The 24,745-nt window shown below is 53.7% G+C and overlaps 1 protein-coding gene across 21 annotated transcripts in view; it reads right to left on the reverse strand.

The window, feature by feature from the left end:
• The window catches only part of TCOF1 (treacle ribosome biogenesis factor 1), a 40,871-nt gene that overhangs the window by 9,907 nt on the left and 6,219 nt on the right, over positions 1 to 24,745 (reverse strand). For 10 of the 21 annotated variants that reach the window (XM_032625403.1, XM_032625396.1, XM_032625395.1 and 7 more), the window contains exons 4-19: positions 23,229 to 23,302; positions 22,088 to 22,274; positions 21,451 to 21,524; positions 19,392 to 19,616; positions 18,337 to 18,519; positions 17,886 to 18,113; positions 17,504 to 17,710; positions 17,159 to 17,341; positions 16,771 to 17,025; positions 16,484 to 16,681; positions 10,956 to 11,093; positions 10,578 to 10,763; positions 10,244 to 10,450; positions 6,913 to 7,020; positions 2,011 to 2,194; positions 487 to 623 (exon numbers count right to left, since the gene is read on the reverse strand). In XM_032625403.1, coding sequence (XP_032481294.1) covers positions 487 to 623; positions 2,011 to 2,194; positions 6,913 to 7,020; positions 10,244 to 10,450; positions 10,578 to 10,763; positions 10,956 to 11,093; positions 16,484 to 16,681; positions 16,771 to 17,025; positions 17,159 to 17,341; positions 17,504 to 17,710; positions 17,886 to 18,113; positions 18,337 to 18,519; positions 19,392 to 19,616; positions 21,451 to 21,524; positions 22,088 to 22,274; positions 23,229 to 23,302 — 2,774 coding nt within the window. Of the gene's footprint in view, positions 1 to 486; positions 624 to 2,010; positions 2,195 to 6,912; positions 7,021 to 9,426; positions 9,996 to 10,243; positions 10,451 to 10,577; positions 10,764 to 10,955; positions 11,094 to 16,483; positions 16,682 to 16,770; positions 17,026 to 17,158; positions 17,342 to 17,503; positions 17,711 to 17,885; positions 18,114 to 18,336; positions 18,520 to 19,391; positions 19,617 to 21,450; positions 21,525 to 22,087; positions 22,275 to 23,228; positions 23,303 to 24,745 lie in introns of those variants that run through there. The other 11 variants (XM_032625407.1, XM_032625406.1, XM_032625402.1 and 8 more) reach the window with 5 other exon arrangements.

Here is a 24,745-nt window from a genome sequence, read left to right on the forward strand (position 1 = left end):
CCCTGCCTGATCCTGGTCACGTCTGGACCCTCTTGCTGAGGGCGTGGTGCTCAGTTTCATCATTTGGATGATGAGCCATTAACTCTCCCCTGCCCGGTTTTTAAGTTCCAGCAAGGACCAAATAAATAAAAATGCACTGAAATCCGTGAAGGCTGGAAAGAACGCTCATGGTCACTATGACAAACACTGACAACGGGAAACTTTTCTTCAAACCGGGAGAGAAAAAACAAACCAAAGGCCTGACATTGTTGAAAAAGCTGCTGAGGGACTCAGGGAGCAGGGCTGGCTCTGCCCGGGCGCCACGTGCCAGATCACGCAAGGCTAATTTGGATCAGGGCTGCGGCCAGGCCAGGAAAGGCTCTGGCTTCGAGGGGGCGGGTGAAAGCAACTGCGCTGCCACCCAGAAGCCCTGTGGGGAAGTGGGGGCAGTGGAGGGAGCCCCGCAGCCCTGCTAGCCCGCACAGCGCCCCCCGGTCCGCCGGGTACCTGAGTGGCTGGCGTCTCCTGTTTCTTGCCTTCAGACACCCGACTGGTGTCCTCACTGCTGCCGGCCCCCACCATGCTGGCTCTGAGGGCTGCCCTGGGGTGGGCCGTGGGCACAGTTGCCACGCTGGTCCTAATGGCTGAGACGGAGCGGGAGGGGCTGCGTCAGGGCACAGGAGCCCGTGGCCTCCCCGGAGGAGCAACACCCAATCTCTCAGCCCATCCTGAGCGGTGCCCGGGCCTTTGTGGTAGAAGCCCGTTAAATCCCCTCCCGAGCCTTCCAGGCAGGATCTGCCACTGCCTCCACCATGACAGGGAGATGACACGACTGCTGTGGCTGTCACCCCAGGCCTTGTCCTCGCCACCTTCAGCCACCCCCCCAGCCCCCGCCGCTGGCCAGGCCGCTCCCCCTGAGCAACAGGCAGAGCACTGGAGCCAAACGTGACTCTCCGCGCATGTAAAACAGTCTCTCTTGAGGATAGCCTTGGTCATGTGCAGAGGCTCGATTACACATGTTCACTGCAGCACTGTTCATGACAGCCAAACACCCCAAACAAAACGCTCAGCTTCCTCCAACGTGGTGCTGGCTAAGCGAACTGCAGGATCCCACCCCAGTGACCACTCTGTAGCCAGCAGGCATCGTGCTGTAAATGTGTAACGTCACAACATACCAAAAAAAGATTACTGAGCGTGTGTACGGTGTGGTCTCACTAAAAACACATGGCGTTATCTTAGGTTTTTGCAAAGTTAATAGTTGTAAAATGTTAACAGTAATTATTCTGGACAGTGGGATTCCAAGTGAGGTTTTTTCTTTTGTGCTAATCTGCATTTCTTAATTAGGCTACCAAGATCAGGTATTAACATCTTCATTAAAAAGTGTTCTAGTAATAATAATAGTAATTAACCATTTTCTTGCTATCACTGTTAGAATCACAGATTGTCAAAAGTCAAAGAAGGGCTTCCCTGGTGGCGCAGTGGTTGAGAGTCCGCCTGCCGATGCAGGGGGCACGGGTTCGTGCCCCGGTCCAGGAAGATCCCACATGCCGCGGAGCGGCTGGGCCCGTGAGCCATGGCCGCTGAGCCTGCGTGTCCGGAGCCTGTGCTCCGCAACGGGAGAGGCCACAACAGTGAGAGGCCCGCGTACCGCAAAAAAAAAAAAAAAAAAGTCAAAGAAATCCCAGATCTGGTCCTATCTCCAGGAATCCTTCCCTACATGTCTCTGTTTAGGGATTACCTAACCCCTCCCCTTTACATGCCACCAGGAACGGAAGGCTCACTACCTCACAGCCCTCTCCACGTTCAGTCAGTCAGTTGTTACAAAGCTCTTCCTTATACTACAAACCTGGTCCCTGCAGCTTCTAGCCTCTGGTCTGGGATCTACCCTTTGGAGCCAGCACAGAGAAGCCCCAGCAGCTACTTCTCCTGAGCCAGCCCAGTGGGGGTGTGTGTGTGTGCACGCGGGTGTGTGTGCGTGTGTCTGGCAGTTGCAGCAGGGGAGTCAGCCCTGCACAGTGGGCCTGTGCTCACCAGGAGTCGAGCACTGCGTAGCGGGGATCACGTCCTCATCCTCACTCTCAGAGGAGCTCCTGGGTGTGCTCTCTGAGGCCTGGGCCTTCCTCGGGGTGCTTGTAGCCTGGGTTTGGGCGGGGGTAGCAGCTGGGCCAGCTGGACTACGATTAGGGTCGACAAAAATCAGAGGGGTTTTAATCACCTTGAAAAACAAAAACAAAACACACCCCCCCAGTGATTAAAGGCTTGGCCAGGGGAAGAGGAAGGGGAAGGTGGGTAGGGGAGGGTTTTATAAGACAAGGGGTCCAGAGAGCTTGGGGTGGCTGGGCACAGTCAGAGGCCATTCTAGCTGCCCAGGGCACTCCCAGCTCACTCCCAGTCCACACACCCACTAAGACCCCGCACAGCACCTCACAGCTCACAGGAGCCCATCTGACCCTCACATAAACCCCTGAGGTCAGCAGCGTTAGCTCCACCATACAGATGGGAAAACCACAAGTCCAGAGAGGGGAGGAGAGTTGCCCAAGGTCACATGGCCCAACGGAAGCAGAGTCAGGGCCAGAACGTGCAATTCAGCTTCCCTCCTCTAGCTGACTTCAGAGACACCTGCCGCGTGGGGTGCTCCAAGCAGCGCCCCCCTCAGTTGCCTGGTTGTTATACATGATTCACCCGGGGAGTCGTTCACAATCTAGTTGACCCATGCCCAAGAGTCTGATGCCACCTCCTGAGGCTGTGGCCAGGATGCAGCAACCCAACTACATCGGCCCAGTATCTTCAACAAATAAACTACACAGGGAAAATCAACAGAGTAAGACCGAAGGGACCCAGTACAGTGTGTGGCTCTTACATGGACTCCTATCTGACCATGCCAGATATAGAAAACGTCATTCATGAGACAACTGGGGAAATGGGGACACTAACTAGGTGGGTCAACTTTTTAGAGATTGTGCTTAAAAAAAAAAAAAAAAAAAAAAAAAGGGATTCAGTGGTGTTGGGGAGTGAGTTGAAGGTTTGGATGAAACAAGCTTGGTCACAAGTTCAGAAACTACCAAAGCTGGGGATGGTACTTGGGAGCTCTGTACACTGTTCTATCTGTGGGTATGCTTTGCATTTTCCAGTGAGACACTGAAACAAGAGAAAGAAAGCAGCACCACCTGGTATTCTACAGATGTCTGGGAACCACAGCTCCAGTGAATATGCCCACTGCACAGAAGGGCATCTGGGGAGCCTACTTTTCCAGTCCCCAAAGGTCAGGTCGGGTCTGGGTTCTGGCCCAGCCCCATCCCCACGGGGAGAGGAGGGCAGCAGGCAGGAGCTGCCCACGGCCACGGTCTGGGACCCAGGTCTCTGTCCACCTCCCGAGCCTGACTCCACCTCCTCCCAGGGTGCTGCGGGAGAGGTAAAGTAAAAAGGAAAGCAGAAAGGGGCCCGCCCAAGGGGGGAAGCTCTGCTGGCTTGGGCCCTTCCTACCCCTGCCAAACGGCCTCCCCCATGGCTGCTCGGATCTGCCACTTCCAGAGCCTTCCTTCCCACGTGATGAAGAGAGAAGATGGAAAGGTGGGAGAAGGCTTACAGTTGAGGGAGGGGGGATCTATATATATGTGAGAAGACAGAGGAACAGATTGTCGGGGATGAAGAGAGGCAGCAAGCCCACTGAGGCAAACCAATAGCGTCTGGGATGTTAAAAGCAGCTCCTCAGGCAGAAGCGTCCTCCCTGTTCCACCTGCCCACGCCGTGCACCCCTCCCTCCCCCGGGCTGGGGGCTGGGCAGGGGGCCTGGCTTTGGGGGCTGGGGCACGAGGGGGACCCTGGCTGAGCCCTGGACTGGGGAGGGTTCAGAAGGAGGGCTGTGCTGCCCAGGGGTATGTGGGATGCACTTCTGATCCCACCTCTGCCACGACCTCACCTTGTAGCCCAGCCCCTGAGCTTCGTGGGCCTCACTGTCCCACCTGCTGAAAGGGCTATTAGTAACCCCAGCCTGGGCTCACTCACCGGAGGGCCTCTGGTCTGTCCAGTACACACAGGGGTGACAAGGGCCTTCTTTCTGGGGTACGTCAGAAAAGACGCACTGAAATGGAAGCAGCCCGAACATCTGGCTGGATGCCCCGTGTAGGTGCTGGGGCAGTGAGGGCCCAGAGGGAAATGCAGGCGCTCCTTTCCTACTACAGGGTCTGACGCCTGTAGGACCAAACCCGGGGGCCTTCTAGAAGTCACAGCTGAGCGCATCACAAGAGTGCCCTCATTCCAGTCTGGGGCAGAGCAGGGGTCGGGCGGATTGGTCCAGGCTGCTGACTCCAAGGGACATGGCTATGAAGGTACCCGAGCTCTGGACGGTAGCAACTTCTCCAAAGCCTCTCCCACAGCTGCCTGGGACTGGTTAGCAGATCCTGGGCCCACTCCACCCCAGGGAGATGAGAAATCCCACTCCCAGGGATGTGGCCTGGAGCCTCCATGGTTCACCAGCCCCAGGGAATCTCACCCAGGGGTTGAGAAGGCTGAAGCTCAGCGAGGGGCAAGTGGACCTACCCAGGGTGACCAGCAAACTAGTGTCAGAGACAGGGCTGGAAGCTAGTCCTCCAGGCACCAGACAGGAACTCCTTCCAGGACCAACCATGCTAAGCCTCTGATTTAACACCCTCATTTAGTTTCTTACAGGTCTCTTCTTTCTTTCTGACTCAACCTAAAACTCTGAAGGCAGGGCCTAGTTTTCTTAATTTGGTACTTACCCCAGACCCCAGCACAGACCCTGGCCTGGGGTGAATGCCGGCACAACAGGGCTGAGCCGCGGACCACCCCCCAAGGTGCCCCTCAGAGCAAGGGGGCAGGCCCCATCCCCTGCATGGGGGGAGGCTGAGGCACAGTGAGGGGGCCTGGGAATGGACCACATCCCCTCTCTGCCTCCCAGGCTGGGGCTCTGCCCACCACCCTGGGATCAATCCCTTTCCCGCACGGACGGGCTAATAATAAAAACAGCGAAACTCGTCAACAGAGAAGTGCCTGATAAATGCATAGTAACGATAATAATAATAATTAGTGAGCTTGGGATTAAGGAGATAAAAATTCCCCAGTTAGGAGGAGGCTGCAGCTTTCCCAAGCTGTGCCATCTTCCCTGAATTCTCCCGGGGAATGCACAAAGTGCTGACCTTTTCCTTTCCTCTTTTTTAATAGGGACTCCAGAATACTGAGGACGAACGTACCAATTAAATGGTTCCGTTTAAGCATGATGCTCGTATCAGTTGTGTTAGCCCACCCCCGCAGAGAAGGGCGAAGCGGCCCCCCCCCCCAGCTGTTTCGACCCTTCTCAGAGAAGGAGGCAGCCCCCAAAAGGCTCCAGAGAGCCAGAGGGCAGTGTCCAAGCCCTGCTTCCTTCCTGCCATGGAGAGGGGAGTGTCGGGGTAGTGGCCAGAGAGCGGACAGCCTGGGTTCAAACACCAGGTCTGTCCCCTTGTTACAGCCTGTGACACCAGGGCAGCTCACCCAACTTCTCTGGGCCTCATTCCTTCCTCCTCAAAATGGGAATAAAAGAAGCACCTAGGGCTTCCCTGGTGGCACAGTGGTTGAAAGTCCGCCTGCCGATGCAGGGGACACGGGTTCGCGCCCCGGTCCGGGAAGATCCCACATGCCGCGGAGCGGCTGGGCCCGTGAGCCATGGCCGCTGAGCCTGCGCGTCCAGAGCCTGTGCTCCACAACAGGAGAGGCCACAACAGTGAGAGGCCCGCGTACCGCAAAAAAAAAACCCCCAAAAAACCCAACAAGAAGCACCTATCCTCATAGGTCTGTTGTGGGGATTAAACAGAATAATGAAAGTATGGGGCCTAGCACAGTCCTTGGCACTCAGGAAGTGACCAATGGTAGATGGAGTTGCTCATGGGTATTTTTCTAACTAGGCTATTAAGGAGAGAAAGGCAGGTGAGCACCCCAGCGCTGGGGGTGTGCAAATGGCATCTGACTCTACCGATGGACTGATTAGCACGTGGTATATCTAAGGGGAGCTGGTTGTTTTTTCGGCTGCACCGCGTGGCACGCGGAATTTCCCCGACCAGGGATGGAACCTGTGCCCCTTGCATTGGAAGCGCGGTCTTAACCACTGGACCGCCAGGCAAGTCCTTAAGGGGAGCTGGTTAAGGAGACCCACTGGTCTGGGGGTTGCGGGCTCCAGCATCTCCAAAGGGCCTGGCAGAAGCTTCTAGGAACTTGGGGCTAGAGGAGGACAAAGGGCAGTGCCAGCTGCAGGCGAGGCCTGGGGTTCACACAGAAGCTCAGACACTTGCCAGGTGAAAGTGGGCCTCTGGAGTTGGGCAGACAAGGTGGGCTTGGTCCCGCCCTCAGGGGTAGAGTCAGGGAGGACGGCCGGCAGCGTGTGAGGGTGGGCCGCAGGTGCGTGAGTGCGGTCTGGGACCAGGCCTGTGGGATTCTGACAGGCCCTGCAGAGAAGGCTCCCAGTTCCCAACAGGAAGCAGGGGTATCGGCGTCTGCCCCTTCCTTGGCTCCTTATGGGTCACAGGAGTCTGGGGAAATCACTTCAAGTTGCTGGGCCTTGACTCCTGAGGCACCACCACGTGCTCTCCTGCATTCACAGGTCCTCCCTGCCTGGCGGCACGCTGTGTACCTGTGCCAGCATGCAGAGCGGGGAAGCAGGACTGCCACCCTGCCTGTTCACAGCTGAAACAGCCAGGCCTCAGCATGGTTAAGGCAAGCCCAGGCCTTGGAGCTGGTGGGCGGGGCAGCCGCCTCTGACCCTACACTGTCTGGCTCTGCTGCCTGCCTCCCAGGGTTACTGTGAGGATGAACGTGTTAAAACAGAGGAAAGAGCTCAGGAAACTGGGAAGTGCTATTTAAGTGGGACAGACCTGCCCCCATGCCCGGGCCCACCTACCCAGCTCTGAGCCTGAGGGTCCTCAGAGACAATGCCTGGCCTACCTGTCTTGCTGGTAGCTCATCACTGCTGGTTGAGGACCCCTCTGCCTTCTTCTCCGGGGGCGCTGCGGCCAGGGTCTTGCTTCTGGCAGTTTTGGAGTTACCCTCCTTCTGATGGGACAAGCATATGGTGGGTGAGGGGGCATTTGTTAGCCGAGGGGAAGCACAACTGAGAGGCCGGGGTGGGGAAACCACAGCCAGAGAGCAACGACCCTCAGTCTCCGGGGAAGATAGCATGACCCCCTATATACACACGGGGGGCACAGCTGCTGGCCTGGCATGCCTCCCAGCCACTGGGAACACAGGTCTCCACTCTGTCTATCCTTCCTCCAGAGCTGACTCTGAACGTGAAAGGGATGTGTGAGTCAGACACCACTAAAACCTGAGGGCTGGCATGCTGTTGGCCGGGCATCTGAATGAGAGGTGATAGTGGCCTGGGACAAAGTGGCAGGGGTGGGGCCAGGGGCCCCAGCACAGCTCACACCTGGCTGTCACAGCCCCAGCTAAAAGCAGGAGTTGGCTGAGGGTGCTCCGAGCAGCTGTTATCCCCTCCTGCCTGCCTCCTGCCGGGCCAGGCGTAGACGAGGGGAGCGGGCTGGCTGGGAAGAGCCGTCAGGAGCCAGAGGATGACTCGGAGAGCAGTGATTTATCAGCAAGGCACTGCTGGTGACCAGCTCAGGGAAGCCCAGGCAGGTGCAGAGGGCAGCTCTGCGCCTCCCTACCGGCGCGAAGGCCCCACTTTCACCACTCAGAAAAGCAGGACCCATGTTGCCTGAGCCTCCAATTTCTTAAGAAAAGCTGGAAGATCCTGATTTGTGTATTTCTCAATTTTTAAAATGAATCAACTACAATGCACACTGCAACAGCCACACCCCCATGGCTTCCTTGCTCACAGAACCCTGACTCTGTTCTGGGGGTCCCCACCACAGGCTTTGGAGAGGGTGGCTCCTTCTCCTAGCCAATCACAGGAACTGCAGGCCTCTCATTAGTGAGTGACTTTTTTGGGGGGTGGCAGGGGGCGGGCAGAGCACATGCCTTAGATCTGGTCAAGGAGACAAGGGGAGGGGAAGTCAACTGGGGGATTTCCTAGCTCTTTAGGAGATGCTGCAGCCCTGCTGTGACAATGAGGCACACGAAGCATAGAGACGGAAGAAATCTGAGTCACTGATGATGCTGAGCTGAAGGAACCACCTTTACAGACACCTTATCCTGAAACATTGTGCACTGAGATAACCAATCCCCTTAGCATCTAAGCGCTTGTGAAGTAGCTCTGTTTCCTCCTGCAGATTAGGATGTCCCGACTGATATAATAACCTGTTTATAACTTTACAGGGACTTCCCTGGTGGCGCAGTGGTTGGGAATCTGCCTGTCAATGCAGGGGACACGGGTTCGAGCCCTCGTCCAAGAGGATCCGACATACCGCGAAGCAGCTAGGCCTGTGCGCCACAACTACAGAGGCTGTGCTCTGGAGCCCACGAGCCACAACTGCTGAGGCCCGCGCACCTAGAGCCTGTGCTCCGCGATGGGAGAGGCCACCACAATAAGGAGCCCGTGCACCGCGGCGAGGAGTGGCCCCCGCTTGCTGCAACTAGAGAGAGCCCAAGCATAGCAACGAAGACCCAATGCAGCACCCTCCCCCCCCAAAAAAATTAAAAAACAAACAAAAGAAACTTTACAAAAAGCACCACAGTCCAAAACGTGGCTGGGACCCTTGTGTCTTAGTCTGGCATTTAGGTCCCCATAAATGTTACTGGTAACAAGCAACTGGAAGTGACTATTGCCTACAGGACAGCTGGCCTTTGCTGAACCCACCTGACTTTACATCCCCCCTCCCTTTCCACACTGCCCTCCCCAACCTGGAGGGTCTGTCTCTACTTTTGTGCCTAGGGAACCCCAGGTCTTCCTCCAAGCTCAGCTCAATCGTCTCGTTTGGCCTCTCAGACACTTGTTTTCCCAGCACCATCAGAGCACAACCAGAATATTCTCCAATAATCCGGTCACCTTGTCTTGCCCTACAGACTATATGCTCCTTGAGGGCAGGGCCACATCTTTCATCCTTTGTCCCTATCAATAAGACAGCGTGTTCAGTAGTGGTCTGATGCACTGAAGGCAGAGAGGTTAGTGCTAGGAGCACTTACACTTCTTGGTGCTTGTTTACTCATGAAGAAAACAGAAATTTATGAGGGGCTGGAGCTCAGCGTGGAACAGGGATTTCCAGCTTCCCTTAAGAAATGGAAGATCAAGGGACTCCCCTCGTGGCACAGTGGTTAAGAATCCACCTGACAATGCAGCGGACATGGGTTCGAGCCCTGGTCTGGGAAGATCCCACATGCCGTGGAGCAACTAAGCCCGTGAGCCACAACTACTGAAGGCTGTGTGTCTAGAGCCCGTGCTCCGCAACAAGAGAACCCACCACAATGAGAAGCCCGCGCACCCCAACGAAGAGTAGCCCCCACTCTCCGCAACTAGAGAGAGTCCGCGTGCGCCCGGCAATGAAGACCCAATGCAGCAAAAATAAATGAATAAATAAAATTTAAAAAAAAAAGAAATGGAAGATCTGGCCTTACAAAGGGTCCATCTCCACCAGGTCATAACTGGCTGGAGCTGACAGGGACTGCTTTTCTAGATGAGACAAGGGCTCTCCAGTTTGTCCTAGTTGCCACCACTCCCTACTGTCTCTCCTGACACCAAGGCTCCATGTCAGTTGCCATCTATCACCCCTACCAGGCCTGAGCCCGTTGTTTCCATCACATGTCTGAGTCCTGGAGTTTGTCACCCTGAACTTCTTCTGTGCAAGCAGACAGAGAGAAAATGGTCAAGATAAAAGTCAGTTGCTCATTCCTTCCCTCTCCCCACTCCCCAGGCTTCATGTTAAGCTAGAAGAGCTCTCCTTGAGAGATACACATGCCTACAGGAGGCCCCAGGCCCAGGTGAGGGATGTGACTTCCTCCAGCTTCCCAGGGCCTCATGGTACCTGCATCACAGTCCAAGCCTCCTCATGGCCCTGTGACATCTTTGGGGGCTTGGCAGGAGTTGCTGGTCTAGCCTTCCGTGGGGCTGGTGTGCCCACTCGTGCTGTGGAGACCTTGGTAGATATGGGAGTGCATAGGACACCTTTCATCAGGGAGGCCTTAGTTAGGGGGTTTTTACAGCAGGTTTCACCTAAGGAGACATGGGGTACAGGAGCTGGGGGAAAGGATCCTGGGGTCAGAGCCTTAATCTGGTCTTAATTCCTTCTTCACCTGGCCCTGAACCCATGTTCTGATGCAGGAGTAGGTGGCAGTCAGTGGCTCAGAGGCCTGGCACTGTAGCTGCTTCCTCTTGAGGCCTCACCTGGGCTGGGGGCACAGCTGCTGGCGTCTCCCCGTCACCGTCTGACTCCTCCTCGCTGCTGCTCTCCGAGTCCTCTTTCCGCTTCCCGGCCTGGGCGGCTGGGGCTCCTGCCTTCCCAGGGGGTGCTGGGGCAGCCCCTTTCCTGGGGGATCCCTTGGTGGAGGCTGAGGCAGTTCTGACCTGGGGGGTCTTCCCTGAGGGCTTCGCCTGGAGTGAGAGAAGCGGAGTCAGGGAAGGGCGACGGGAGATGGATGGGGCATGTGTAGCTGTGCTGTGGGCAGCTCCTGGCACAGAGGGGAAGCACAGGGCTGCTCTCTGCCCACCCGGGCCTCACCTGAGCGGGCACCTCCCCCTCACTGTCCGACTCCTCCTCACTGCTCTCCGAGTCCTCCTGTGGGCCCCTGACCGGCCCCAGCTGGGCCTGGGCTGCTGCAGCCAGTGCCTTCCCCATAGCCGGCACAGACACCTGGCCCCTGCCCGAGACGGCACTGCTCTGGGGGGCTCTTGCTGGTGGCTTTACCTGAATCATTAGGAGGGAACAGTATTAGGGAAGGAAGAAGAAAGCACAGTTCCCCTTAAGTGAAGCCCCACCCAGGGCATGGCTGTGGGGAGATCACTCCTGCTTGTGCAGAACCCTTGTCCAGGCTGGGGCCACTGCTTGGCCTCCTCTACATCCCACCCTGGCACCTCTTTTGGTGCTGGTCCTACTTGCCTTGGCTGGGGACCCCACTTTGGCTTGAGCAGCTGCAGAAACCCCTTTTCCAGGAGCTGATGCTGCCCCTTTGGCTGAAGCCACTCTGGTGGCAGCTGGGTTGGCTTTGGTCTGAGTGGTTTTCACTGAGGTCTTCACCTGGAAGGAGAAAAGGGAATTACGGAAAGGAGGTGAGATGCAATAGAGCAGGTAGCCAGGAATGCCGATTCTGGAGTCAGATGCCTGAGTCTGGGTTCTGGCTCCTCCGGTAATAGCTGTGTGAACCTGGGCAAATCATTTGACCTCACTGGGCCTCAGTTCCCTCCTCTATAAAATGGGAATAAATGAGGCCTACCCATAGGGACGGTGAGGATTAAATGGGAGATTCCCAGTGTTTAACACAGTGCCTGGCACACAATAAGCACTCAAACTTATTACTGTGAGAACTTTTCTTACTGTTAGCTAAGTATAAGACTACCCAGAGCAAAGGTGTTTTCCAGGCTCCCTTTTAGCTAGGTGGCCATGTGATTAACTTCTGGCTAATGGATGTAAGTCAAGCATACATTTGACTTTCTTACACACGTAGGAAATGTGTCTTCTTCCTCTCTGCTGCCTGGAACGCTGAGGTAATAGCTGGAGCTCAAGCAGCCATCTTAGTCTATGAGATGGGAGCCAAGTACTCAGGATGGCAGAACAAAAAGGAAAACGACTGTTGTTTGAGGTTTTCTTCAGCTTATCCTAAACTAAACTGATATTCAAGGAATCCCCTAAAAGCTTGTCAGAGTCTATAGACAGAACTATAGACATAAGAGCAACGAAAAGCAAAATCCTTGATAAGAGTGTGAAAGCAAGCCTTGCTAATGTGAAATCAGATGAGGAATTTGGCATCATCTCAAGGCCCCTGTCTCCTTCAGAGATGTCATTTGAACAGTGATATGCCCTACAACCCAGCTTCCCTCATTCGCATGGGACCAAGTGAAATTATCAGTCATGAATTGAAGAAAGAAAGCTCTCTAAAGCATGGACTATGTATGACTAAGGGTAAGGTGGTTAGCAGCACAGAACTCAAGTCATCCAGAGGAGAGTAATGTTTTTTACATAGACTTACAAAAACAAAACAAAAGATACCAAGTCTAAGTTGACCTAACAAGTCTTAAAAGTTTAAAAGGACTGAAATCATACAAAATATATTCTCCAGCCACACAGGATTAAATCAGAAATCAACAACAAAAAGAAATCTGTACAATTCAATATACTTACAAGTTAAGCCACTTCTTAATAATACATTCAAAGAATAAAAATTTAAAAATACAACACTTCGGGCTTCCCTGGTGGTGCAGTGGTTGAGAGTCTGCCTGCCGATGCAGGGGACACGGGTTCGTGCCGCGGTCTGGGAAGATCCCACATGCCGCGGAGCGGCTGGGCCCGTGAGCCATGGCCACTGAGCCTGCACGTCCGGAGCCTGTGCTCCGCAACGGGAGAGGCCACAACAGTGAGAGGCCCGCATACCGCAAAAAAAAAAAACATTTCAAAATTCATGAGACAAAGTTAATGCAGTCCTCAGACAGAAATTTATAGCTTTAAATGTTTACATTAGAAAGAAAGAGCTACAATCAAAAACCTAAGATTCCAGGGACTTCCCTGGTGGTGCAGTGGTTAAGAATCCACCTGTCAATGCAGGGGACATGGGTTCGAGCCCTGGTCTGAGAAGATCCCACATGCCTCAGGGCAACGAAGACCATGCGCCACAACTACTGAGTCTGCACTCTAGAGCCCACGAGCCACAACTACTGAGGCTGTGTGCCACAACTACTGAAGCCCGCGTGCCTAGAGCCCATGCTCCACAACAAGAGAAGCCACTGCAATGAGAAGCCCACACAGCACAACGAAGAGTAGCCCTTGCTCACCGCAACTAGAGAAAATCCATGCCCAGCAATGAAAACCCAACGCAGCCGAAATAAATAAATTTTAAAAAGAAAAGAAAAAAAATCTAAGATTCTACCTTAAGAGGCTAGAAAAAGAAGAGCAAATCAAACTCAAAGTAAGGAAAGAAATAATAAAGATCACAGTGGAAATTAATGAAACAGAAAACAAGAAAATGATACAGAAAAATCAATGAAGCCAAAAGTTGTTTCTTTGAAAAGAAAGAAATTGATAAGTCTTTAGCTAAACTCACCAAGAATAGGACAGAAGACACAAATTACCAAAAATTAGGAAAGAAAGCAAGACATCACTACAGACCCTATAGATATTAAAAGGATTATAGGGGAATATTATGAACAAATCTATGTTAACCAATCAGACAACTGAGATGAAAACAGAAACGTTTCTAGAAAGGCACAAATTATTAACTGTGCACAGAACTATTAACAGGTACAAAATAGAAACTGATTCAAGAATAATAAAATCTGAATATACCAATATCAATTAGAGAAATTGACTTAGTAACTAAAAATCACCCCCCCCACAAAAAGCCCAGGCCCAGTTGGCTTGATTGATGAATTCTATTAAGAAAGAAATAATACCAATCCAACACAAACTCTCAGAAAACAGAGCAGAAAATACTACCCAACTAATTTTATGAGGCAGTATCACCCAATACCAAAGCCAGGCAAAGATATCACATGATATCTACAGACCAAAATTCTTTATGAACACAGACACAAAAATCCTTAACAAGTGATTTGCAAACCAAATCCAGCAACAAATAAAAAGGAATATACACTATGACCAAGATGGATTTATCCCAAGAATGAAACATTGATTTAATACCTGAAAATCAACTAATGTAACACATATTAACAGAACAAAGGGGAAAAAAATCACTTCAATAGAGAAAAAGCATTTGATAAAAACCTAACTCCAATTCATGATAAGAACTCTCAACAAATCAGAAATAGAAGGAAACTTCCTCAACTGGATCAAGGGCATCTATGAAAAACCTACAGCTAACATCACACTTAAAGAGTGAAAGACAATTCTTTACCAGTAAAATTAAAAACAAGGCAAGGATGTCTGCTCTCCTCACTACTATTCAACATCTTACTGGAGGTTCTAGTCAGTGCAATAAGGCAAGAAAGAGAAAAGCCATCTGGATTAGAAAGAAAAAAGTAAAACTGCCCTTAATTTGCAGACATGATCCGAATACAGAAAATCCTAAGGAATCTACAAAAGCCACTGGAACTGGTAAGTATGTGTAACAATGTCACAGGACATGAGATCAACATACATCACAAGGTCAGGCCCAGAAGGCACCATACCACTTATCTGGCCATTCATCAAACACTGACTGAACATCTCTCTCCTGCCTTTCTCACACAAGGGCTGTCTTTCTATGATATTTAAGTCACGAATCATCTCCTTCCTGAGTCTCTGGCACATTTGGTTTTCCAGAACGGACTCTCTGACTTCGTTAATTATTTTTTAATTAATTTTTTTTTTTTTTTGGCTGCATTGGGTTTTCGTTGCTGCGTGTGGGCTTTCTCTAGTTGCGGCGAGCAGGGGTTACTCTTTGTTGCGGTACACGGGCTTCTCACTGTGGTGGCTTCTCTTGCTCTGCAGCACGGGCTCTAGGTGCACAGGCTTCAGTAGCTGTGGCACGCAGGCTCAGTAGTTGTGGCTCACAGGCTCTAGAGCGCAAGCTCAGTAGTTGTGGCGCACGGGCTTAGTTGCTCTGTGGCATGTGGGATCTTCCCAGACCAGGGCTCGAACCTGTGTCCCCTGCGTTAGCAGGCAGTTTCTTAACCACTGCGCCACCAGGGAAGTCCTGTTAATTTGTTTTGAACCTCAGTTCCCTCAATGGATGGTTTACTTTGAGCTGGCTGGGTGTCTCTGAGCAGATCAGAGATTGTGACTCATTTCTGACCCCAGCAATGCTAAGCAGAATAGAACAGCATTTTGCGGGTGAGGCCATACAAGTATTATTTCAATCCTCATAATAACCCCACAACAGAGACAGTTATTATCCTCATCCTTCAGAGGAAGGCGAGGAAAAGAAGGTAGTCAACAAGACTCCTATCAGCCCTGCTTGTTTTAGCAGAAGCTCTTCAGACCTCTTGAAGCTAGGAAAGGCAGTAGCTTCTGACAGAGCATCAGGCTATAAAGGCTACACCTCTACAGAGAGGGACTGGCTGCTCAATTTTACCTGACAGAAAATAAGGCCCCAAAGTATGACCATTTCTGTGGCTGGAAAAGTTTTGGCCAAGATATAGCAGAAGGAAGTGGGAAAGGCAAAGGCTTTGGAGGCAGGCGCTGGTGGGGCTGGAGCAAGTCACCAAACAACTCCTCTAAGTTCCAATTTCCTCTTCCAGAAACCAAAGTAAATGAACACTGTCTCATGGTACAGGTGAGAGGCTCAAATGGGAAGACAGATATTAAGTGATTGGCACACTGAAACTTTTAAGGCATTGGTCTCGAATATGTCTGTAGCTTGGAAAAACAGGATAGGAGACTACTAACCTGAGACGCTGGGAAGGCCAAGAATAGTTTAAAATCTCAGTAAAGGAATGATAGGACCTTGGGTCCTACAAGATAATAGTGAGATCAGGACCAAGAAAAAGAAAAAACCCATAAAAATGTGTGCTTTGGTACAGGGAAACAAGAAATGACTAATTTGAGTGGTTAGTGAAAAAAAGAGTGACAATTAAAAATAATAAATGGTGGGTGGGTGAATGCAGGGAGTGAGATATCTTCACTTCTCTCCACTCTCCCAGGCTGGAAGGCAACTCTTGATTCTGCTCCCTCAGGGAGACGGATGAGAACTTGCTGTGTGCAGGCCCTTTGCTGGGTGTGGCAGCTGAGATCTCATCAAATTCTCAACTCTGTGCAGGTTGATTTCCAATTTACAGAAGAATAAACAGAGGCCCTAATGGATTACTTCATTTGCTAGGACGTGGAGCTAGGACTTGAACCCAGGCAGCCTGGCTCCAAACCTCCCACCATTCGCCATTCACATGGTCTCCCCTAGTGATCCCACCAGAATGTTCTGCTTGGGGAAACTCGCAAAGCCAGGCACTCTCCCACCCCCTGGCTTTTGCGCAGGCTGGTTTCTCTGCCTGGAACACTCCACATCACCTGGCCAACTCTTTCAGCCCACAGTTTAGATGCCACTTCTTCAAGAGGTCTTCTCTACCGAAAAACCTCTAGACACCATCACGTGCCACGCCCTGCTAGCCCAGGCACACATCCTCCATCTCAACCCTACTGTCATACCACACTGAAATAATCTGTACATGTCCACGCCCCGCGATCTAGGCTGGCAACTCCAAGGGCCAGGGCCAAAGGAGCCCCAGATAAGTTGGCACCTGGCAGATGGGGTACTTAACAGAGCTTGTGTAAAAAGAAATCTCAGTGGGAGCTCAAAAGGTGATGAAGGAGACCCTGGAGCTCGACCCTGCAGCTCTGATGGGCAGAGATGAGTGGAAGGTGTGGAATGAGGCCGAGCTGAGGCTGCTGCATACCTGGGGCAAGAGCAGCCTAGGTAAGTGCATCCTCAGCCCCATCCCAGGCGACGGTGTGGGTGGGGCAGGTTGGCTCCTCCCAGGTCTCACCTGTGCTGTAGCTGAGGCCGCCTCCTCATTGTCCGACTCCTCCTCACTGCTCTCTGAGTCTTCCTGCACCTCAGCTTTGACCTGGGCCACGGCAGGCCTTGCCTTCCCAGGGAGCCCTGGAGTGGTCCGTTGCCCTGAGGGCCCCTGGGTGGGTGCTGAGGCAGCTTTCACCGGGAGGCTTTTCCCTACAGACTTCACCTGGAATGACATGGAAAAGAGGCATGTCACAGGAGCCAAAGGACCACGTGGGGGCTGGCCCTGACCCAGCCAAACAAACTTCGCCTCACCTGTCCCACAGATGTGGCAGGAGCTGTCTCCTCCTCGCTCTCCGGCTCCTCGCTGCTTGAAGAGTCCTCCTCTGGCCTCTGGGTGCCCCTGACCACGGCTGGGGATGATGTGCACGCTGGCGAAGTCACCGTTCCTGCTTTCCAGGGGGCTGGTGCGCTTACTTGCACTGGTGGGACCTTGGCAGATGCGGGTGTAATGGGGGTACCCTTCCTTGGGGAGACCTTGGTCTGAGAAGTTTTCACAGCTGATTTTGCCTGAAGGGACACAGAAGTCAGAAGCTACAGAAGGATCTTGGACTCAGAGCCCCCATCCGCTCAGGGCTGGAGCCCCACTGCCATCCTCCCCCACAGCTCCCGGTGGAGCTGCTCCCCTGGCGGGGGCAGCTACCTGGGCTGGAGTCTTGGCTGTTGGGGCCTCGTCCTCACTGTCTGACTCCTCCTCACTGCTCTCCGAGTCTTCCTTGGACCTTTTGGTCTTGACCTGGGCGGCTGCAGGCCCGGCCTTCTGAGGGGGGCCCTGGGTGGGACCTGAGGCAGGTCTGACCTGCAGGACTTTCCCCGAGGACTTTGCCTGCAGCGAGACACACAGGCTCAGGGGAGAGCACCCAAAGTGTGGCATTGTGCAGAGATGCAGAGACAAAGAGACAGAAAGGGTCAACAGGCACGGTGAGCGGAGGGGGATGGGGCTTCCGGCACTGAGCCGGAGAGAAGAGCCTGACAGCAGGGGCCTCACCTGGGTCAAGGCTGCTGTTCTCAGCGCCTCCCCCTCGCTGTCCGACTCCTCCTCGCTGCAGCTCTCCGAGTCCTCCTCCCACTTTACCACCTGGGCGGCTACAGCCCTTGCCTTCTGAGGGAGTGCTGGGACAGCGCTCTTCGCTGAGGGCCCCGTGCTTGTGGCTGAGGCAGCTCTGATCTGGGAGTTTTTCCCCAAGGGCTTTGCCTGGGAGTGACAAAGGACAGGGTCAGGATAGGGGGCTTGGGGGAAATGTGTGTGAGGTAAGACAGGAGGTGCGCAGGGCGGATGGAGGGCAGCAGTCCCGGGTGCAGAGGAGGAGAGGCCCACAGGGTCTCTCAGGCGACACACAGGGCCGGGCCGGGCATCCTTCCAGCCTCACCTGAGCCAGGCTCGTGGTGTGGGGCACGGCTGTGGACGCCTCCCCTTCGCTGTCTGACTCCTCGCTGCTGCTGTCTGAGTCCTCCTCCTGCCCCCTGGTCTGGGCCTGGATGGCTGCAGGCCCTGCCTTGCCACGGGGTGCTGGAGGGGCCCCTTTCCCAGGGGAAAGCACCTGGGCAGGTGCTGCTGCGGTGGCTCTGACCTGGGGGAGCTTCCCTGAGGGCTTTGCCTGGAGCGAGAGAAACAGTATCAGGGGAGGGAGCCTAGACGGTGGGCGTGAGGAAACACAGGAGAGCAGACAGGGTTAAGGACACCGCAGACACCACACCACATGGTGAGAAGGTGCAGGGCTCTGAGCATGGCTGGGGTGCATGCGGAGCGAGAGAACAAGCCCTCTGAAGGCCTCCTGGGATGGGGCGCTGGCTGTGGGACTCTCCCTCCCCAGGCCTCACCTGCAGCAGGGTCTGGGCAGCTGGCGTCTCCTCCTCGCTGTCTGACTCCTCGCTGCTGCTCTCCGAGTCCTCCTCTGGCTTCCCTGCCTTCCCAGGGGGTGCTGGGGTGGCCCCTTTCCCAGGGGTCCCCTTGGCAGGACCCAAGGCAGCTCTGACCTGGACAGTTTTCTGGGAGGCCTTCACCTAGTAAAAGAGAAAGTGCAGTTTGCTCCCCTCCTTCTGAAAACCCCCTTGTGACACCTTAAGAATAAGGCTCGAAGCTTTAGTGAGGCTCGCAAGACCCCCTGCTTCTCTCTGGACTCCCCACCTTGACTGGTGCTCCAGCCGGTATGGCCGGCCAGCCAGTATGGCCATACCTCCTCATTCCCGGGGCCTTCACAACCCCTGCCCATTTCACCTGACCACTACTGCCTCATCCCCTGGGTCCCAGTTCCTTATAGCAGTTCTCCATGATGGCCCTGCCCCAGGGTGGGCAGGCTCAGGGCTCCCAGGGGCCTTTTACCACCTGTCTCACCCCTATTCCTCCCTGTTCTCTGATTCCAACAGCTTCCCAGCCTCTCTGGCTTTCCCTTAGGACATGCCCAGCTGCAGCTCTGGTTACCCAAGCGAGGAGAAGGGGGTCCCAGCAGATGGAATGGAAGAGGATTCCTGTTTGCTAACAAGCCATGATTTGGCCTGAGAAGCCAGAGGACCAGGTAATTAAAACTTCTCAAGTCCCTTCACAGCAGGACTAGCTGGGACAAGGACAGCAGCCCATTTACTAGACAGGGAAACTGAGGTGAAGGGAGTGGTTATTGACTGGGTGGGGTGCAGCACCTGCCCTTTGGGAAGCAGCCACTCCAGGCCACTGCTTGGACAGGAAAGGTCATTTCCAGAAGCGGGTGGAGCAAAACCAGGTGCCCTTGCCCTTCAACTCCCATAGCCCCGCCTCCCTCTCCCCAAACTCCAAGGCGGGTCTCCTCTGGCAGGGAAGGTGCTCATTACACAGTTTCTCCACCAGTCTCGGGGCCAGGGAACCAGGGAACCCTGAGGAGCAGGCCTCCCTTGGGCCTCACCTGGCTGGGTGTCCCCGCAGGGGCCCCCTCCTCACTCTCGGACTCCTCGCTGCTCTCTGAGACCTCTTCTGGCTTCTTGGCCCTGCTGGCTGGGGTCATGGCACCCCCTCTGACTTGGGATGTCACACATCCCGCCTTCCCTGGGGTCGGGGCCACCCTTCTTGGAGACTCCTTGGCCGCAGCTGCTGAGGCTTTGACCTGTGGTGGTTTTACTGCAGGTTTCACCTGGAACAAGACGATGGAATCAGAGGATAATCCTCTCCACCCCTGAGGAGTATAAGATGCTTCATAGTTTGTAAAGCTCTTTCCTAATGTCATCTGGTTCTCAAACAACTCCCTAAGACAGGTACTGTCTTTACACCTATTTTCCAGTAAAGGGCAAAAGGCTCAGAGAGGTTAAACCACTCAACACCAATACTAAGGGGCAGAGCTGTGACTTGAACCCATGTCTATATGGCTCTGGGGGCAGAGCTCTCAACCACGATGCTCCTCTCCCACCTGGCACACAGGGCCCAGCAGAGGGGCAACCACTCTCAACCAGGACAGCTCATGGTTGTCCCTCCAGCTACAGTGTCTTGTCATGGTGGCCACCCCAAGGGCCAGGACACTAGGATCTGAACCCCAGTCTTGGCACTGGCTTGCTGAGATTCCTGGGGCACATTCCTTCCCTCTCTGGGCTCTGGCCCACTGAAGCTATGTGTTTGGCTGCTGGTTTCCCAGGGCCAGGAGTGTCGCTCGTTCCCTCGGCAGGGCCTGGGGGATGGGAGCCCAGGGCGTCCTTACGGCTGGCTGTAACGAGGGCCCAACGGTGGGACAGAATGTGGGGAGCAGCCCACAGCTAGGCCCGGGGTAGCTGGGAGCAAGGTCTCTACCTTCGTGGGTGACTGGCTAAGGCAGGAAGGCAAGGTAGGGAGCACCGTGGGGGCCAGGCCAATCCATCCCTGAATGCTACTTTTCTCCCTCTGCAACACCTTTCCCCGGGTGTCCTGGCGCCAGGCACCAGCGTCTCCTGCCAGCACTACTCCAACAGCCCTCAACCACGCCATTACATCTATTCAGCACTGTCCTCCGATCCAGGCCACAAGCAGCCATCTTTCCGAACCGTAAGTCAGGCCACCTTGCCGCTGGGCCTGTAGCCCTGCAGTGGCTTCTCACAGCCTCCAGAGTAAAACCCAAATTCCTCTCAGCAGTCCTCTTGGTCAGGCATGGATCTGGCCCCCGCCTACTTCTGACCTCACCTTGTATCACTTTCCGCCTCATTCATGAAATTGCAGATCACCGTTGCTTAAAAGCACCAAACTCATTTTGTGTCTGCCTCTGCCCCTGCTGTCCCTCTGTCTGCGTCACATTCCTGTTACTGCGCCTCAGAGCTCTCCACATTTCCCTTTCATAGTAACCATCACCACGGCAGTTAAATTTCTGAGGGATCCCTCCACTTCCCCACGGCAGCAGGAACCCCACCCGTCCTGCTTACCACTGTTTCCCCAAGGCCTGGCGCTTGGAAGGTGCACAATAAGGAATAACCTGCGGGGACTCCTCCCAGGTCACGGTTCACAAAATAGACACGGCCACTGACTAGAAGACCTGCCTACCCCTGGCCAGTGCTGAGGCCTGGCATTCACCAGCAGGCCCAGAGCCTCCGCAGCAGCCTCACCCACACCCCAATGCCCTGGACAGCCATGCTCCTGCCCCGGGGCCTTTGCTCGTGCAGTTCTTCCAGCTCGAATACCCCTCCCCCTTCCTCCCTCCCCGGTGAAGCCAAGCCGAAGCCTCCTGTGCGTCAAGGCCGCAGTCCAGTGCCGCCTCTCCCAGGAAGGCTTCCTCCCACCTCACAGGCAGGATGGCGTCTCTTCCCCCCAGCCCCACACCTTCGCCTGCCCAGAGTGCAGTGAGCAGCGCCTGGCTCCCCACCTCCGCAGGCCTCAGCCTTCCCAGCTCCCGGTCACCCTGACACCCTTGCTGAACTGATCTGGTGCCCCTGGTAGGTGAGGCCCTGGCCAGGCCTCCAGGAGGGTTAGAGGTTTGCAGAGGGCAGCTCCTGAGGATGGGCGGCAATTACCTCCATGTCCGTCTCATCGCTCGAGCCGGAGGTGTCTTCGCTGGAGCTGGCGGCCTGGCTGGCGGCCGCCATTCCTGAGGAATAAACAAGGAGGGACTGAGGGCCTTTCCAGACCCGCCCGCCCCTTGCCGGCACCCTCCACGCCAACTACTCAGGGCCAGGTGCGAGCGCTCCCGCCGCAGCTCCTGCGCGGCTCTCAGGCCCCGGTAAGGCCTGTGATGTTAGGTCCTAGTACACGAGTGCCAGAAGCCGATGGCTCAGATGATCTCCTTCCACCAGCACACAGCAGCAGGCAGGGCAGATGCCTATTTTACATGGGAGATGGAGGCAAGCCCAGGCCTCTCAGCTTAGCCTCTGAGCCTCTGCGGCAGGCCCTGCACCCACCTGAGAGCAATAAACCAGAAAGGGCTCCAAGCCCACCCCGGCTGCTCACACTCCCTCGCAAGGCCTGAGGTGTCCCTGCAGCTGACTCTTCCTCACCCAGGGGAGGGGAAAATGGCCTGAGGTGGCGGTCCTCGCTGTCATACAGACAACCTCCTGAATTCCAGAGGGTCCCAGGGCCTGACAAAGCAGCGCCCAGGTCTGCTTCCTCAGCCCGCACTCGGGGGTCCTGGTCCTAGAGGGCAGGGCCGCTCACCAGGCTTGGCAGTGGTTCTGAGGGCTGAGACACCGCCCTCCTCCTCAGTTTCTGAGACCAGGATGGTATTTGCCGAGGGCCCCGCCGCCTTCTGGGGTGACTTCCTGGTGAGGAGGTGGGCCACTGCCTTCCCGGAGGCAGGGTGTGCCGTGGAGTTCACCGTCTTGCTGGCTTTCTTGGTCTTTGCCTACACAGAACAGGAGTGACAGACAGTGGGTATGGCCTGGCAAATGAGAGCACAGACCACATCTGAGCCCAGCTCCACCACTTCCTAGCCCTGTGAGCCTGGGCACACTACCTCCCTAAGCCTCAGTTTCTTCATCTTCAAAGTGGGGCTAAAAATGGTACCTCCCCTCACAGAGGTGTGGAGAGAACCGAATTACAGTTCTTGGGACACAGCAGTTTTGCTCAGTGGTAAGGAGCATTTTGTTGTGGACATTACCATGGCCTCATAATTCTTTCTACATATTTTTTGCTAATGCTACAGGAAATATCAGGGACATAATCCTTTACGTGCCTGTGACACTGCTTTCTGGATGACCAAAAAAGGATATTCTACTTTCCAAGTAGTTTCCAGCCTAGAAAGTGATTCTTGAGGGAGTTCCCTGGTGGTCCTGTGGTTAGGACTCCACACTTCCACTGCAGGGGGCACAGGTTCCACCCCTGGTCGGGGGACTAAGAGCCCACAAGCCCCCCGGCACGGCCAAAAACAACCAAAAAAAAAAAAAAACCCCCAAAATAAAATGCTTCTCAAGCTTTCAGAGCCACCAGTGTCTTATCTGCTCTGGTGTCTCCACTGCCTTGTGCAGTGCCTGGAACATAACTGTATTGGTAACGATTTGCTGAGTGAACAGGTGGATGCAGGGCTGGAGGAGGAAAGGAACTGTCTCTTCCAGGTGTGTAATGTGCCCAGTGGCCCATGGCGGTAGGTATTAGCCCCATCTTACAGAAAAAAAAAAAACTGAGGCCGACAGAGGTGAAGGGACAGACCACAATCACACTGCGACTGAGGCTGAGATCTGAATCCAATCCAAGGGTTGGGCAATTACCCACAAGCCTATCCTTCTCTGACACAGGGGACTGTGTCCTACAGGGCACTTCAACTCCCACGGGCGACAGCTTGGAAGGTGGTCTCACTCACCTTGGCTTTTTCTTTCACACTTGAAGGCAAAACCATCCCCGTGGCTGAGGAGTTGGTAGATGCTAGCGCCGGGACTGCAAGACACAAACACTGGTTGGGTGAGCCAGATGAGCATGTTCTCATGGGTTAGTGGCAAACAGGCTCAGCTCACCTAATAATTCAACTGGTATGGCTGCCTGGGGCTGGCATGAGATCTGAGGCTGAGCCTGGACTGGGAAAGAGCTTGGTGGTACATCAGCCACATGCCCCAGGAGCAAGAGAGGAGAGTGACGACATGAAAGCCATGTGTCTGCATCCCCGATGGGGTCCCAATTCCCTGGTGGCACGAGATGCTGAAGCCCCCAGAGGAAAAGGGATTGGCTCCTAGTCCTGCCGCATACTACCCCGGAGGTCCCGCACAACTCCAGGGGTGCCATTCCCACAGGCTACCTGCCACACTGCAGCCCTAACGTCACTCAGCGAGACAGGAGCAGGTCAGGCAGCCCCAGGTCCACAGAGAAAGCTGCTCGAATTAAGCGGTTTCTCAGTGGAGAAGTAGCTGAACCATGAGACCGGGACCCTGTTAGATGTCGAGGTTTCCAGATTCTTGTTGCTTTTACACCGGGGTATCGTCTCCTTAGAGCTCAGATTAGGGAAAGATTTCTAATGTATGCTGTGAAATAAACAGGATGTTGTTGAGATGAATGATATGATCTAATTCTTTTCCTGACATTTAATTCCATCTCTCTCTATTTTTAATCACGGAAAATGTTAAGCCCGTTCCTACGTAGAGAGAAAGTGTATAAAACCACCCTGCCCCAACCGTTATCAACTTGTGGCCAATCTTATTTCAACTGTCCCCCCGTTCGCCCTTCCCTGCTGAGTATTATTCTGAAGAAAACATCAGACATCATACCATGTGGCCCACAGATATTTCAGCATGTTTCTCTCAATGAGGACTCTTAAAAAGTATAATTAGAATTCCATTATTAGAGCTTAAAAATTTATTAATATCGAGTAGCCCATCAGTAGGAAATTTTACAATTTTTGTTTTAAATAGTGTGTAGGTATGGACGTAGGCAAGTATGGATGTCTATCTGTATGATTTCAGATACAAAGGAGAGCACTGTAAGCTACCCTCCAGGAGATACATTTAGGGAGTGGAAGGGGAGCCGGCGAGGCGAACAGGAAACCTCCCACTTTTATTCTGTATGCTTTTGTACAATTCACAGTGAACTTGCTTTGCATTATAATTTTAAAAGATTAAGCAAGGTATAAAATGCATATTCAGTATGATCTCAAGTCTTTGAAAAAACATGTTCAGGAAAAATAAATGGAAGAATAATTTGCCAAATTATATGTGGCAAGAATATGGGTAACTTTTCCCTACCTTTCTGAAAAGTAATTTTCACATATTCTATAATGAATACTCCATAACAAAGCCTGTATTTCTTTTACAATCAGAAAACATATTTAAAAATTAAGAAATTATCTTCTATGTAAGTAAAAACCAATAATGCAAAGAAGAACGATAATTC

The sequence above is a fragment of the Phocoena sinus genome, chromosome 3 (genome assembly GCF_008692025.1).
Source record: "Phocoena sinus isolate mPhoSin1 chromosome 3, mPhoSin1.pri, whole genome shotgun sequence".
NCBI classification, from domain to species: Eukaryota; Metazoa; Chordata; class Mammalia; order Artiodactyla; family Phocoenidae; genus Phocoena; species Phocoena sinus.